Source organism: Mustelus asterias, chromosome 11, assembly GCF_964213995.1.
Source record: "Mustelus asterias chromosome 11, sMusAst1.hap1.1, whole genome shotgun sequence".
NCBI lineage: Eukaryota > Metazoa > Chordata > Chondrichthyes > Carcharhiniformes > Triakidae > Mustelus > Mustelus asterias.
Window position 1 is genome coordinate 97994188 of NC_135811.1, and position 13985 is coordinate 98008172.

The 13985-nt window shown below is 46.3% G+C and overlaps 1 protein-coding gene across 2 annotated transcripts; it reads right to left on the minus strand.

The window, feature by feature from the left end:
* Positions 1 to 1319: 1319 nt before the first annotated feature.
* Positions 1320 to 9675, minus strand: nkiras2 (NFKB inhibitor interacting Ras-like 2). 2 transcript variants are annotated; one of them, XM_078224482.1, is made up of 4 exons: positions 9633 to 9675; positions 6339 to 6447; positions 3496 to 3737; positions 1320 to 1972 (listed from the first exon to the last, which is right to left on the minus strand). In XM_078224482.1, exons 2-4 carry the CDS (start codon positions 6430 to 6432, stop codon positions 1736 to 1738), a joined length of 573 nt encoding a protein of 190 aa, XP_078080608.1. In that variant the 5' UTR covers positions 6433 to 6447; positions 9633 to 9675; the 3' UTR covers positions 1320 to 1735. The 2 variants fall into 2 exon arrangements, with proteins under 2 accessions (XP_078080608.1, XP_078080609.1); XM_078224483.1 differs by having other exon boundaries at positions 9508 to 9665.
* Between the last annotated feature and the right edge of the window lie 4310 nt (positions 9676 to 13985).

Genomic DNA, 13985 nt, shown 5'->3' on the forward strand with positions numbered 1-13985 from the left:
CATTCTTGTTACTACTTTTATTTACACACCACATGGTGCAACATTACTCGGCTCATCATTTCATAACCTAGAGATCTCCTTCAGACCCAGGTGCTCTGTCGCCATTGAACCTGATTTCTTTTGTTCATTCGTGGGACATGAGCATCACTGGCTGGCCAGCAGTTATTGCCCATCCCTAGTTTCCCAAGGGCAGTTGAGAGTCAATCATTTTACTGCGGCTCTGGAGTCACATGTAGACTCGAGAGTGCAGTGCGCCAGGAGACAACAGCGGGGGGGCCTTTTGCAAGATTCGCAACTGGCATCCGACTGATCACGAGTCTCTGAGGTGCTTTTCTTTAGCACAATCAGCTTCGCACTGGAAATCAGCGCGGAGCTGGTTATCATATGGAAACTTGAATTCCCATATGATTAGTGGGCCCGGGACGGTATTCTCCGGACCCGCTGGCACCTCCCCACCCTGCTATGAGTAGTTCCCACCAGCGGGGTTTACAACTGCTGCCTACTAATGGGGAACAGGCGTCCTCATCCTGCTGGTGGGGACAGAGGCCACTGAGGTATGCCCCCGGGAGGTCTGGGGCAAGGGAGGGCGCCCACTGGGGGAGATCAAGACTGCACCGGGGTGTTGAAGGGGGGGGTGGTTCCGGTAGCCAGTGATCCAGGATGGGGGGTTCAGGAAGGCCAGTGATCATGGGGTTCCGGTGAAGGCCAACAATCGGGAGACCGGCGATGCGGGGCCCAATGCGCATGTGCCAAACTCCACACTGACAGATTGGCGCACATGCAGTGGCCCACTCAGCGCTATGCTGCCGGCTTCTCAGGCGGGATGAAGCCCTGTCCCCTACTTTTCAGCATGAATCATTCTGAGGCATTCTGCATTGCACAGAGTGCCGGAGATTCGTTCAGGTAAGTACGGCCAAAAGGCGAGCAGCAAATTCCCCCATTTTCCCACCCATTGGGCCATGGATGAGGGACTAGGCTAAAAATCTAATTTTCAACTGAAAATGGGCACAATGGGCTGAATGGCCTCCTTCTGCACTGTAGATTTTCCATGTTTCTATGTTACCATAGCTTCATCTGACAATGTGTTAGTAAAGAAGCTAACACTGACCTTGTCTGCTGTGTACAGACAATTCTTTATAAGTTTCAGTTGACTCTTTCCTTCCAATCCTTCCAACGGAGTGGCACTGTCTGCCTCACAGCGCCAGGAACCCGGGTTCAAATCCAGCCTCGGGTCACCGTCTGTGTGGAGTTTGCATGTTCTCCCCGTGTCTGCGTGGGTTCCCTCCGGGTGCTCCGGTTTCCTCCCACAGATTTGCAGCTTAAGTGGATAGGCGTAGGCAAATTGGCCTTTAGTGTCCCAAGATGTGTATGGGGATACGGCCTGAATGGGGATTGTTGTCGGTGCAGGCTTGATGGGCCGAATGGCCTCCTTCCGCACTGTAGGAATTCTATGATTCTTCTAATCAAGTCGCCAACCCTTTAATCGCTTTCGTCGACACAACAACCAGTAAATGCATTTCAAAAGTAGCACATTAATATTTTTAAGATTACACTTCAATGAGGCTCAACGTAAATAGAAGGTAAAGCTCAATATAAATAGAAGGTTTATTATATGAATGAGGACAGAACATTAGCAACATAAATAAGTATAGAATTTCCTCAACGGACAAATGCTTTGCAGGAATGGAATAAAGTTATGGCATTGAAATGGAACCTTTGCGCTTCAGTCAGTGTATTAACTGTCAATTGAGCCGCTCCCCTTTTTCCGGCTGAGTGGGAAAGTGGACTTGCTCTGAGGTTGTGTCATCTTACTGGCCAGATGGACAAATGGCTCGATCAGAGTCTTGCGCTCTGCCACGGAAACTTCCCACAGCTTCACCTTCTCCGACTTTGCCCAGTGTTGAACAGCATCATGGTCCATACGTCGCCCCTCCTGGAGGTCACATTTGTTGCCCAGAATTACAATCGTCACCTACAGAAAGACCCAGGGAGGGAGAGCCTTTAGTGCCGACACACATTCAAAGCTTTCTAAACACTTTACAACGTTGGCACAAGTGTTGCCGATTTCAAAAAAACTTAAAAGCAAAGACAGGGTAATATTATCTCAGGATGAAAGTCATGGAGCAAAGTGACTCGGGAGCTTTCTCGATGATTCCGCTGATAAATGTACTGCCCTGTGTGGAACCGAGCCAGGGAGACCAGAGGTTTAATCGTTGATCTGTGCCGAGTTAGCTCCCTCAGTCCCATTCCCCAGCTCCAGCCCCATAGCCCTACAGGTTTGTTTCCTCAGGTGGCCATCCAATTCATCAACTCCACTTCTACTTTGGGACAATATTGGCAAAGTAAGAGGCACGATGGGCCAAGTGGCCTCCTTAAATGTTGGAGTATTCTATGATGCATCTACAGATTATAGAGCCTGGCGCAGAATATTTCACCTTGGTAAGCTAAGTGGCAGGTTGGATTTTGTGAACATAGTGGACTTGCTCTGGTCGTGGCTCAGCTGACTGGCTCTCAAGGTGTATGAATTATTGGCAGGAAAACTACACACAACCTCATTAAAATGAGAGGCGTGGGGTCTGTGTGGCACAGAGACGCGATGGCCTACTTTACCACTGCTGGCTGCAAGAGTCCTGTGTGACAATGGAGAGTAGGGCACCTTTTGGGCTGGAGACACAGCACACAAACTGTCTGCCAACTGGCAGTCTCATTCAGCCTGTTCTGGATGTTTACTTCATTACTTTTTGAGACCAAGTAACGGGGAGTTTAACTGTGCTGGGCAGAGTCCATGATAATTGTAAGTGGTCTGTGGAAGAGTGTGCTCGGTGGACTAACTGTGGGCAGCACAGTAGTTAGCGCTGCTGCCTCACAGCGCCAGGAAGCCAGGTTCAATTCTGGCCTCAGGTGACTGTCTGTGTGGAGTTTGCATATTCTCCCCGTGTCTGCTTGGGTTTCCTCCCACAATACAAACATATGCGGATTAGGTTGACTGGCCTTGCTAAATTGCGCCTTAGTGTCAGGGAGATTGGCAGGGTAGAGACGTGGGGTTACAGGAACAGGGCCTGGGTGGGATTGTTGTCAGTGCAGGCTCGATTGGCCCAATGGCCTCTTTCTGCACTGTAGGGATTCTATGATTCTATATTGCCTTTTTCCATCTCCTATCTCACATTCATGTCTGAATAGTTTGTGTGTGGAATGCCTGTTGGTACATTTGGGCTATTTTTCTGGGACTGGAATGTGCTTGATGCTGACAGAAGTGGTAGAGCTCTCCCATTCTTCAGTACCAACATCCCTCATCGAGAAACAGAAATGTCACCAATACAGTATTTTCCAACAATTTACAGTTGAAGTGCAGTTCTTTATTCAACTGTTCAGACAGCATAAAGTGTTATCGAAAACCATTAAACAAAGGGAAATACCCAAATTATTTTAGCCAAGGACAAAGGAATGTGGAAATGTTTTGGTGGCAGGGCCACAGAACAATGTCTATCACAGTACCTCCTTCTTATCGCGGGACCTGTCGATTTCCTTCTTGAGGGCTTCGACTCGTTTGAAGGATTCCCGGCTGTCTATACTGTATACCAACACAAACCCATCAGCAAAGGAGTAGTAGTGCTTGGGAAGCTCAATGCCTTCCTTCAGGCCTCTTGTGTCATAAAAGCGCACCTGCTCCCGGACACCACGGTCTGTCTCTATAGAGCCAACGTAAATATCTTCCAGGGTTTCATTTGTCTCGGAACCTTTTGGGGAAAATAAACAGATGATCAGGACATGTTTATAAAATTCATAGAGAACTTGACAGGATAGCTGCTGCGAGGCCTTTTCCCTTGGCTGAAAAGTCTCGACATTGAGAGCAGAATCTCAGGATGAGGAGTTGGGCATTTGAGATAAGGAGAAATTTCTTCACTCATGGGATTGTGAATCACTGGAATTCTGAATCGCTGGAATTCTCTACTGCAGGAAGCTGCAATTGCTTAGTTATTGAGTAATGTATACAAGACCGAAATTAATAAGGATTTTGAACACTAAGGAAATCAAATGACTGATATGGGATAGGGTAGGAAAAGTGGAGTTAAGGTAGATTGGCTGTGACCTTAACGAGTGGCAAAGCAGACTCGAGAGATTTTCTTGGAAGGTTGTTGCATAAGGTTAAATCTCACGGGATCCAGGGTGAGGTATCTAAATGGATACAAAATTGGCTCCTTGACAGAAGCCAGAGGGTGGTTGTAGAGGGTTGTTTTTCAAACTGGAGGCCTGTGACCAGCGGTGTGCCTCAGGGATCAGTGCTGGGTCCACTGTTATTTGTCATTTATATTAATGATTTGGATGAGAATATAGGAGGCATGGTTGGTAAGTTTGCAGATGACACCAAGATTGGAGCTATAGTGGACAGTGAAGAAGGTTATCTAGGTTTGCAACGGGATCTTGCTCAATTGGGCAGTGGGCTGACGAATGGCAGATGAAGTTTAATTTAGACAAATGCGAGGTGATGCATTTTGGTAGATTGAACCACGGCAGGACTTACTCAGTTAATGGTAGGGCGTTGGGGAGAGTTACAGAACAAAGAGATCTAGGGGTACATGTTCATAGCTCCTTGAAAGTGGAGTCACAAGTGGACAGAGTGGTGAAGAAGGCATTCGGCATGCTTGGTTTCATCGATCAGAACATTGAATACAGGAGTTGGGACGTCTTGTTGAAGTTGTACAAGACATTGGTAAGGCCACACTTGGAATACTGTGTGCAATTCTGGTCACCCTATTATAGAAAGGATATTATTAAACTGGAAAGAGTGCAGAAAAGATTTACTCGGATGCTACCGGGACTTGATGGTTTGAGTTATAAGGAGAGGCTGGATAGACTGGGACTTTTTTCTCTGGAGCGTAGGAGGCTGAGGGGTGATCTTACAGAGGTCTATAAAATAATGAGGGGCATAGACAAGGTAGATAGTCAACATCTTTTCCCAAAGGTAGGAGAGTCTAAAACTAGAGGGCATAGGTTTAAGGCGAGAGGGGAGATATACAAAAGTGTCCAGAGGGGCAATTTTTTCACACAGAGGGTGGTGAGTGTCTGGAACAAGCTGCCAGAGGTAGTAGTAGAGGCGGGTACAATTTTGTCTCGGGTCACTGTCTGTGTGGAGTTTGCACATTCTCCTCGTGTCTGCGTGGGTTTCCTCCGGGTGCTCCGGTTTCCTCCCACAGTCCAAAGATGTGCGGGTTAGGTTGATTGGCCAGGTTAAAAAAAAAATTTGCCCCTTAGTGTCCTGAGATGCGTAGGTTAGAGGGATTAGCAGGTAAATATGTGGGGGTAGGGCCTGGGTGGGATTGTGGTCGGTGCAGACTCGATGGGCCGAATGGCCTCCTTCTGCACTGTAGGGTTTCTATGATTTCTATGAAAAAGCATGTAGATAGTTACATGGGTAAGATGGGTATAGAGGGATATGGGCCAAATGCGGGCAATTGGGATTAGCTTAGGGGTTTAAACAAAAAGGGTGGCATGGACAAGTTGGGCCGAAGGGCCTGTTTCCATGCTGTAAACCTCTATGACTCTAGTCAACTCCCGCTCTCATTTCTTATGTTCTTGTGTGTCATGCACCAGACTAATAAAACCAATGTTGTATTACTGCTCTTCCTCTTCAGATATCCCAGATGTTAATATATAGTTTGTAAAATAAAAGAACTTCTACAGCATCATAACCAATATTAGGACTTTCCAAAATGCTTCATGGGCAAATAAATATTTTTGAACTGTAGTCATTATTGTAAGCAGGCAAACACAACAGCCAATGTGCGCATGGCGAAGTCCAACAAATAGCAATAAGATAACACAAGAACACAAAAATAGGAGCAGGAGTAGACCACACGATCTGAAGGATCTGCACCACCGTTCAGTGCGATCATGGCTGATCTTGGGCTTCAACTTCAAAACCAGGCACGGTGGCACAGTGGTTAGCACTGATGCTTCACAGTGCCATGGACAAGGGTTTGATTCCCGGCTTGGGTCACTGGCTGTGCGGAGTCTGCATGTTCTCCCAATGTCTGTGTGGGTTTCCTCCCACATTCCGAAAGACATGCTGGTTAGGTGCATTGGCCATGCTAAATTCTTCCTCAGTGTAGCCAAACAGGCACTGGAGTGTGGCGACCAGGGAATTTTCACAGTAACTTCATTGCAGTGTTAATGTAAGCCTACTTGTGACACTAATGAATAAACTTAAACTTACATCGGATCTCTACATTCAGGGTATGCCAACACACCATGAAATAAATCTTTCCCTATACACATTCTAGTGGAAGGCGCAGGAAGGTTGTAAATAAAACAGGATTTCTTTTTTGTTCTGCACTCACCAACAATATGGTTTCCATAGAGAAGCTGTTCCAAAATGGCAGTTTTTCCAACTGATGCCATGCCACAAACCACTACCTTACAACTCTTCCCCATCTCACTGTTCTGGAGCTGTCAACACAAGTAAGGGGAAGTGGGTGATGTACAGCACAAAAGAAGCGAAAATATTTAATAATGCTCAGCACGAAGCATGTGAAGAACATCAACAACTAGAATTAGATTTAAAACAGTTGCATCTTCAGTATTCTGGGCTTGCAAGCGGCATACTCGAATTCACACAGCACAAAGATTGCAGGAATAATGTGGCAATGTCATCAACATCACTTACTGAAGAACAGCGCGTTTGATAATAATGTCACAGTGGTCAGGAATGTGCTGCCCAAAAGGGTGGCAGAAGTAGATTCAACAGTAACTTTCAGAAGAGAATTGGAAATACACTTGGAAAGGAAAATCTTTCAGCGCTCTGCATTAAGGGAACAGGGAAATGGGACTAATTGCATAACCAGGACAAGCAAAATATACTTTCTTGTGTTGTTCGATTCCAAATGTTCAAGAAATAGGTGGAAAGAAAATCCTAAATGCTGAAAATCTTTATGAAACCTTGATTATCTGCACTCTTCATTATCCACCAGTGTTACTGGCTGAGTTGGTTTAGTTTTGGGCAAACTGGCAAAATTCAGCTGGATGTTTTAGTTAATTTTTCAGAGTTTCAGTAGTTCTTGTCTTATTGGTCAGTGATTTTTGGGAGGATTTACCTTACGTACAGGTCTGAATTTTGGCTTGGAGATGGGCAGGATTTGAGGTGCCAGCAATTGAATACCTTGCTTTAATAGTTTTATAGAGAAACTTGAGTCTTCTCTGAACATACTGGGAATTTGATCAGGTAAACTCAAGTCATCAGATTTCAAGAAATACCTGTCAGACTAAGTGCGGTGAGGACGGAACGAGGGTGGCTGGTGACTGATTATCCACAAAGTTCCATCCACCAATGTCCGTTATTTGTACTGAGCGAAGGGAAGGCCCCCTCCATCATGCTAGATGATTGAGGTATAAAAATAACTGTTACAAATGCTGATTCTCATTAACATGGTCAATCTGTCCTCACCACGATTACGTGTGTGTATTACAGTTCACTTCGGAAGCCTGAGTTATTGTGCCAACATGCACGTTGACAGACATGTTGTAGTCTGGAGCTATGAATAGTGATGATCAAGGTTCCAACTTTCTTTCCATCACATGGCTGACCGGGAATCTCTCCTGCTCTTGCTGCCTGCCTTTGGCATGTGTTGGAAGGATTTTTCAGGTTGATAATCAACGTGTTTGGCCGTCTTATGGAACCACCTTTTTATGGCCATCAAATCCTGTTGTGAGACTCAAACCCTGAGCTTCCAGCTCAGAGGCAGGGCTGTTGCCCATTGTGCAACAAGATCTCTTCAACCACCTGATTATGATGAACTAGTCACATCCCAATCAATTATATAGAAAAAATGTCAGTTGCCTTTTGTTCACTATGCATGCATTCAGTTTGCTTTTCATACTTATGTATTTATATTTTTACATCCTGTCTTGCCCCCCCCCCCCTCCCCCTCCCCCCCTCCCTTCAGCATCAAGTCATAGAAACATAAAAAACAGAAGCAGGAATAGGCCATTTGGCCCTTCCAGCCTGCTTCACCATTCATTACGATCATGGCTGATCATCAAAGTCAATGTCCTTATCCTGTCTTCTTCCCATATTCCTTGATCCCTTTAGTTCCAAGAGCTATATCTAACTCCTTCTTGAAATCAGACAATGCTTTGGCCTCAACTACTTTCTGTGGTTCGTGAATTCCACAGATTCACCACTCTCTCTGGGTGAAGAAATTTCTCGTCACCTCAGTCCTAAAAGGTTAGCTCCTTATCCTCAAACTATGACCCCTAGTTCTGGACACCCCACCATCGGGAACATTCTTTCAGAATCCACCCTGTCTAACCCTGTTAGAATTTCATAAGTTTCTATGAGATAAAGTCTTGATCTGCTCAGCCTCCCTGTCCCAAATCCTCCTTTTTCCTCGGAGTAAAACCCAGGGGAAAAACTGAGACACACTCGGCTGCTCTGCCCCCATCCAACCTAAATCAACCCATCTTTCTCTCTTCCTCCAAGCTTGGCCTGAGAGCCAGGGTTGGTAAAATGAACACTGAGCAAATTGAAAACAGCAACCGAGGAGAAATGAATGTACAAATCTGACAGAAATGCATAAATAAAGGGGAGACAAGAGATAGAATACAACAGGCAAAAGCACAGAGTACTAGTGATAAATCGATAAAGTCAGATGTTAGAAAAATGAGAGAGACTAATAATCAGAGAATTTATTTTGCATTAGTGATGTCAACCGAGGGACAAATATCGACCAGGGCACCAGGGAGAATTCCCCTGCCACTGGAAACTAGACATCCACCTGAGAACGGAAGACAGGGCCTTCCAGGTCGAGCATCGCATCTGTTAGGGTGGCACAGTGGTTAGCACCACTGCCTCACAGAGCCAAGGACCCAGGTTCGATTCCTGGCTTGGGTCACTGGCTGTGCGGAGTCTGCACATCCTCCCCGTGTCTGTGTGGGTTTCCTCCGGGTGCTCCGGTTTCCTCCCACAGTCCGAAAGACATGCTGGTTAGGTGCATTGTCCATGCTAAATACTCCCTCAGTGTACCCAAGTGTGGCGACTAGGGGATTTTCACAGTGGCTTCATTGTTAATGTAAGTCTACTTGTGACACTAATACATAAACTTTAGAAAGACAGCGCCTCTGAGCGTGTGGCACTCTTCCTCTACACCCTAGCTATGACTGTAACACTACATTCCGCATCCTCTCCTTTCCTTCTCCTCTATGAACGGTATGCTTTGTATAACGCACAAGAAATAATACTTTTCACTGTATACTAACACATGTGACAATAATAAATCAAATCAAAATCGCTCCCTCCGTACTGCACTGGGAGAACAGCCTGGATTCTTGCACTCAAGTCTCTGGAGGGGAACTTGAACCCACAACCTTCTGACCCAGAGGCAAGACCCATTGAGCCACAACTGACAATAATTAAAAAACTAAATTAAAAGCTTTATGAAAACTGGAGAAAGACACTCTCAGGATGAAGATTGAACAAACAGAGCATTGAACAGACAGGTCAATAATTCCTACCCTGTGAGGTTCCAATCTCTTCCTGGTTTACAAATAATAAATAGGGAGTAAATAATAAAGGATATTTAGGCTGATTCAGATTGAGAGGTGAAACTAAACAGGCTACTTTCCCCCCAGTTACAAACCTGGCCTTCTGCTGTCAAACAAACAACAAGATCGCGCGGGACAAGCTTTACCCCCAGCCCCAGGCTCAGCTCCACACACAGCGCCCTCACCAGGCCCGGAGGACAACTCGCCATCCTTTCACCTCAGTGAAGACTTGATCTTCTATTGATATCCAGGCGCCACTTTAGGAGTTGAACATTTATTTAGATCCAACACTTCTTTTGTTGTTGTTGCAAATACTTCACCAATTGCACTGTTTCTTCCCCAGGAAGACAGACTTGCATTTACCTAGCACCTTCCACAACATTTGTCCCAAATTTGCAGCCAATTGAGTACCTGGTCACATTGTCGTTAAGTAGGAGATGCAGCAGCCAATTTGGGTGCAGTAAGTTCCCAGGGACAACCATGAGCTAATGAGCATATAATCCGTGTTTGAGGTGTTCATAGAACTCCTACAGTGCAGAAGGAGGCTATTCGGCCCATCGAATCTGCTCCGACTCCACTGAAAGAGCATCTTACCCAGGCCCACTCTCTGCACTTGCCCCGTAACCCCACGCATTTTCTCCATTAATGTCGCTAACCTGCACATCTTTGGACACCAAGGAACAATTTGGCATGGCCAATCCACCTAATCTGCTCATCTTTGGATTGTGGGAAGAAGCCGGTGCATCTGGAGGAAACCCATGCAGACACGGACAGAACATGCAAGTTCCACACAGACCCAAGACCGGAATCGAACCCGTGTCCCTGGTGCTGTGAGGCAGCAGCACTACCACTGTGACACTGTGCTGCCGTGTTGATTGAGGGATAAATGTTGGATGGGATACCAGAGGTAACTATCCTGCTTGCCTTCAGAATAGTACCTCCAAGAATGCAGACATGGTCTCAGTTTAACATCTCATCCATCAGTGCAGCATCCAGTACTGTGCTGAAATGCCAGTTTTGATTTTTACAATTAAGTCTTTGGAGTGAGTCTTGAACCCACAACCTGACTCAGGTGAATGCTGACACCGAAATAAAAATGTCATTCCATCAATTCAATTCAAAGCTTCTCTATTTTCAGGCCATTTAAGCTAAATAAAAGCTTCCTTAGCAGCTCATTGGTGTTAAGGACCGACTAGGTAATTTATATTCAAATTAAAGGCACAACACTCAGTCAGCAACTCCCCCACTCGCGCACTATGGTTGCTGTACATAGAATCCCTACAGTGCAGAAGAGGTCATTCATCCCATCAAGTTTGCATTGATTCTTTGACAGAGTATATCTTACCCAGGCCCAGCACCCCCTGTTCCCCATCACGTATTCATCATGGCTAATCCATCTCACCTACACATCCTGGGACACTAAGGGACAATTTTGCATAGCCAATTCACCTAAGCTGCACATAGAATCACTACGGTGCAGAAGGAGACCATTCAGCCTATCAAGTCTGCACCGACCACAATTCCACCTAGCCCCTAACCCCGCAGCCCCACATATTTACCTTCCTAGTCCTGCTGACACTAAGTGGCAATTTAGCATAGCCAATCAACTTAACCCACACATCTTTGGACTGTGGAAGGAAAGTGGAACACCTGCAGGAAACCCACGGAGACACAGGGAGAACTTGAAATCTCTACACAGTCAGTCACCCAAGGCCAGAATTGAACCTGGATCCCTGGAGCTGCGAGGCAGCAGTGCTAGCCACAATGACACCGTGCCGCCCCCGTCAAAGGGGAGAGCAGCCTATGGGACTATGGCGACTTCACTCCGTGTGCAATGGTCAAGGGTATCACATCAACACCTCTGCCCCCCCCCCCCCCCTCCCCTCCCCTCCCTCCCTCCCTCCCTCCCTCCCCCCCCTGTGGCCAAATTACGTGAGGATTAAACCTGCGGGGTTCCTGCTCTTGATTGTTATTCAGTGAATTGATTTAGTTGGTAATGTGGACTTCTGATGGGATTGAATTCAGTTGTGATGCACTGAAAATCAACTAAAGTTCTGACACTGACTTATATATTGGACAATATATTGGAAGGTAGATATTGACCATGAGAATGAGTCAGCGCCTTTAGAAGAGGGAAAAAATGGAACAGCACAAAACAAAATAAAGGTATCAATTTTTTTTTTAAATATCACATTCACAATTTTTTGCCTTTTTGATGGTGTTCATAGCACAAATAACTCAAGCATGCAACGTAACTCACAGCCTGTACCAGCACCTCTGACAAACTGGTGTTAATATGAAGGAATAATGTTAGGCAGTGATATTGCCAAGCAGTGCCTATGCCAGCAGTGCGCATGTCTGCCATTGTCAATGCTTGTAATGTTAGAATCAGACCATACCAAGACCATAGCAGTCATATCAGTGCTTATTCAAGTAGTGACAGTGCCAGTCAGTGTTATTGCCAGTAGTTTTAGTGCCAGTGCCTGGATTTTTTTTTTATTGTTCTTTCACAGGGTGTCGGTGTCACTGGCTAGCCCAGCATTTATTGCCCATCCCTAAATGCAAGTATCATCAGTGCCAGGCATTGCCTATGTTGGTAGTGTTGGTGCCAGGCAGTGCAATTACTGTTAGTGCCAGTGCCAGGCTGTGTGATTACCATCAGTGTCATTGCACCAAATATTGTCAATATTAGTAATGCCAGATGGTGTAATTTCCATCAATACATGGCACCAGGCACTGTCTATGCTGGTAGTGCCAGGCAGTGCAATTATCAACAATGCCATGATGTCAGACATTGTCAATGCTAGTTGTGTCAGATGTTGATGGTGGGTGGTGTAATTACCATTGATGCCATTATGCCAGGTCGCATAATCACTACGAGTGCCAATGCCAGGCTGTGCAATTACCATCAGTTCCATATTTCCAGGCATTGCTTATGGTGGTAGTGCCAGCAACATAATTACCATCAGTGCCATGGTGGCAGGCATTGCCTATGTTGGTGCTAAGAAGTGTCATTAAACAGTTAACACTGGTTAACACTGCTGCCTCACAGCACCAGGGACCCAGGTTTGATTCCAACCTTGGGTGACTGACCGTGTGGAGTTAGCACGTTCTCCCCGTGTCTGCATGGGTTTCCTTCGTGGGCTCCGGTTTCTTCCCACACTCCAAAGATGTGCAGGTTAGGTGGACTGGCCATGTTAAATTGCCCCTTATTCTCCTAGTGTAGGTAGACGTGTAGGTTAGGGGAATTAGTTGGGTAAATGCGTGGGGTTCCAGGAATAGGACTGGGTAAGATACTCTGTCAGAGACTCAGTGTAGACATGATGGACTGAATGGCCTCCTTCTGCAATGTAGGGATTCCATGACTACCATCAGTGCCATGGTGCCAGACATTGCCTGTATTGGTGCTAAGTATCAGTGGGATGGTGCCAGGCATTGTTTCTGCTGGTAAGTTTAAAATTATTTATCAGTGTCACAAGTAGGCTTACATTAACACTGCAATGAAGTATCTGTTAAAATCCCCTAGTTGCCACATTCCAGCACCTGTTCGGGTACACTGAGGGAGAACTTAGCATGGTCAATACACCTAACCAGCAGTTCTTTTGGACTGTGGGAGGAAACCCACGCAGACACGGGGAGAATGTGATTCCGTGATTACCATCAACTGCATGGTGTGCTAAGCATCATTGTCATGGTGCCAGGTATTGTCTATGCTGGTGATGCTAGCAATGTAATTACCATTAGTAAGAGTTTTAACAACATCAGGTTAAAGTCCAGTTTCGAAACCAGCTGCAAACCAGACCAGCTGCGAAACTCTGCCAAGCAGACGAGACAAAGGAACTACACCATCTACATGCACACCAAGAACAGGAAACTTGAGAAACTCGGCATCACCACCAGCAGCAACCAAGCCTCCCCCCGGTACCACAGTAGAAAACAGTACCACTGCAGGGAAGTCCATTGTCAACTTGTCGGACTACACACTTCAACCAGGTGAAATCGAAGTTCTCAGCCGAGGGCTCAATTTTTGCCCCACCACCAAAATAGACCCCATCAGTCTCGCAGCAGACACAGAGGAATTCATCAGGCGAATGAGGCTGCGGGAGTTCTTCCACAAACCCCAAGAGGCCAACAGCGAACACAATGAGACAGCCAATGAACCGGAACAGCCGACAGAGAGATCCGCAGTGCAACCGAGGAGGAATGGACTTCAACCTGGGTGTTGTTAAAACTCTTACTGTGTTTACCCCAGTCCAACGCCGGCATCTCCACATCATGATTACCATTAGTGCCAGGCGTTGCCTATGTTGGTACTAAGCATCAGTGCCATGGTGCCAGGCTGTCGTGCCAGTGCCAGCCAGTGTTGGTCCTCCAGCAGCTCGGGAGGTCAGCGGTAGTTTGTGTAGCGGGGGACTCTCTTGCCCTCCCCCGGCCGGATGCAAGCTCAT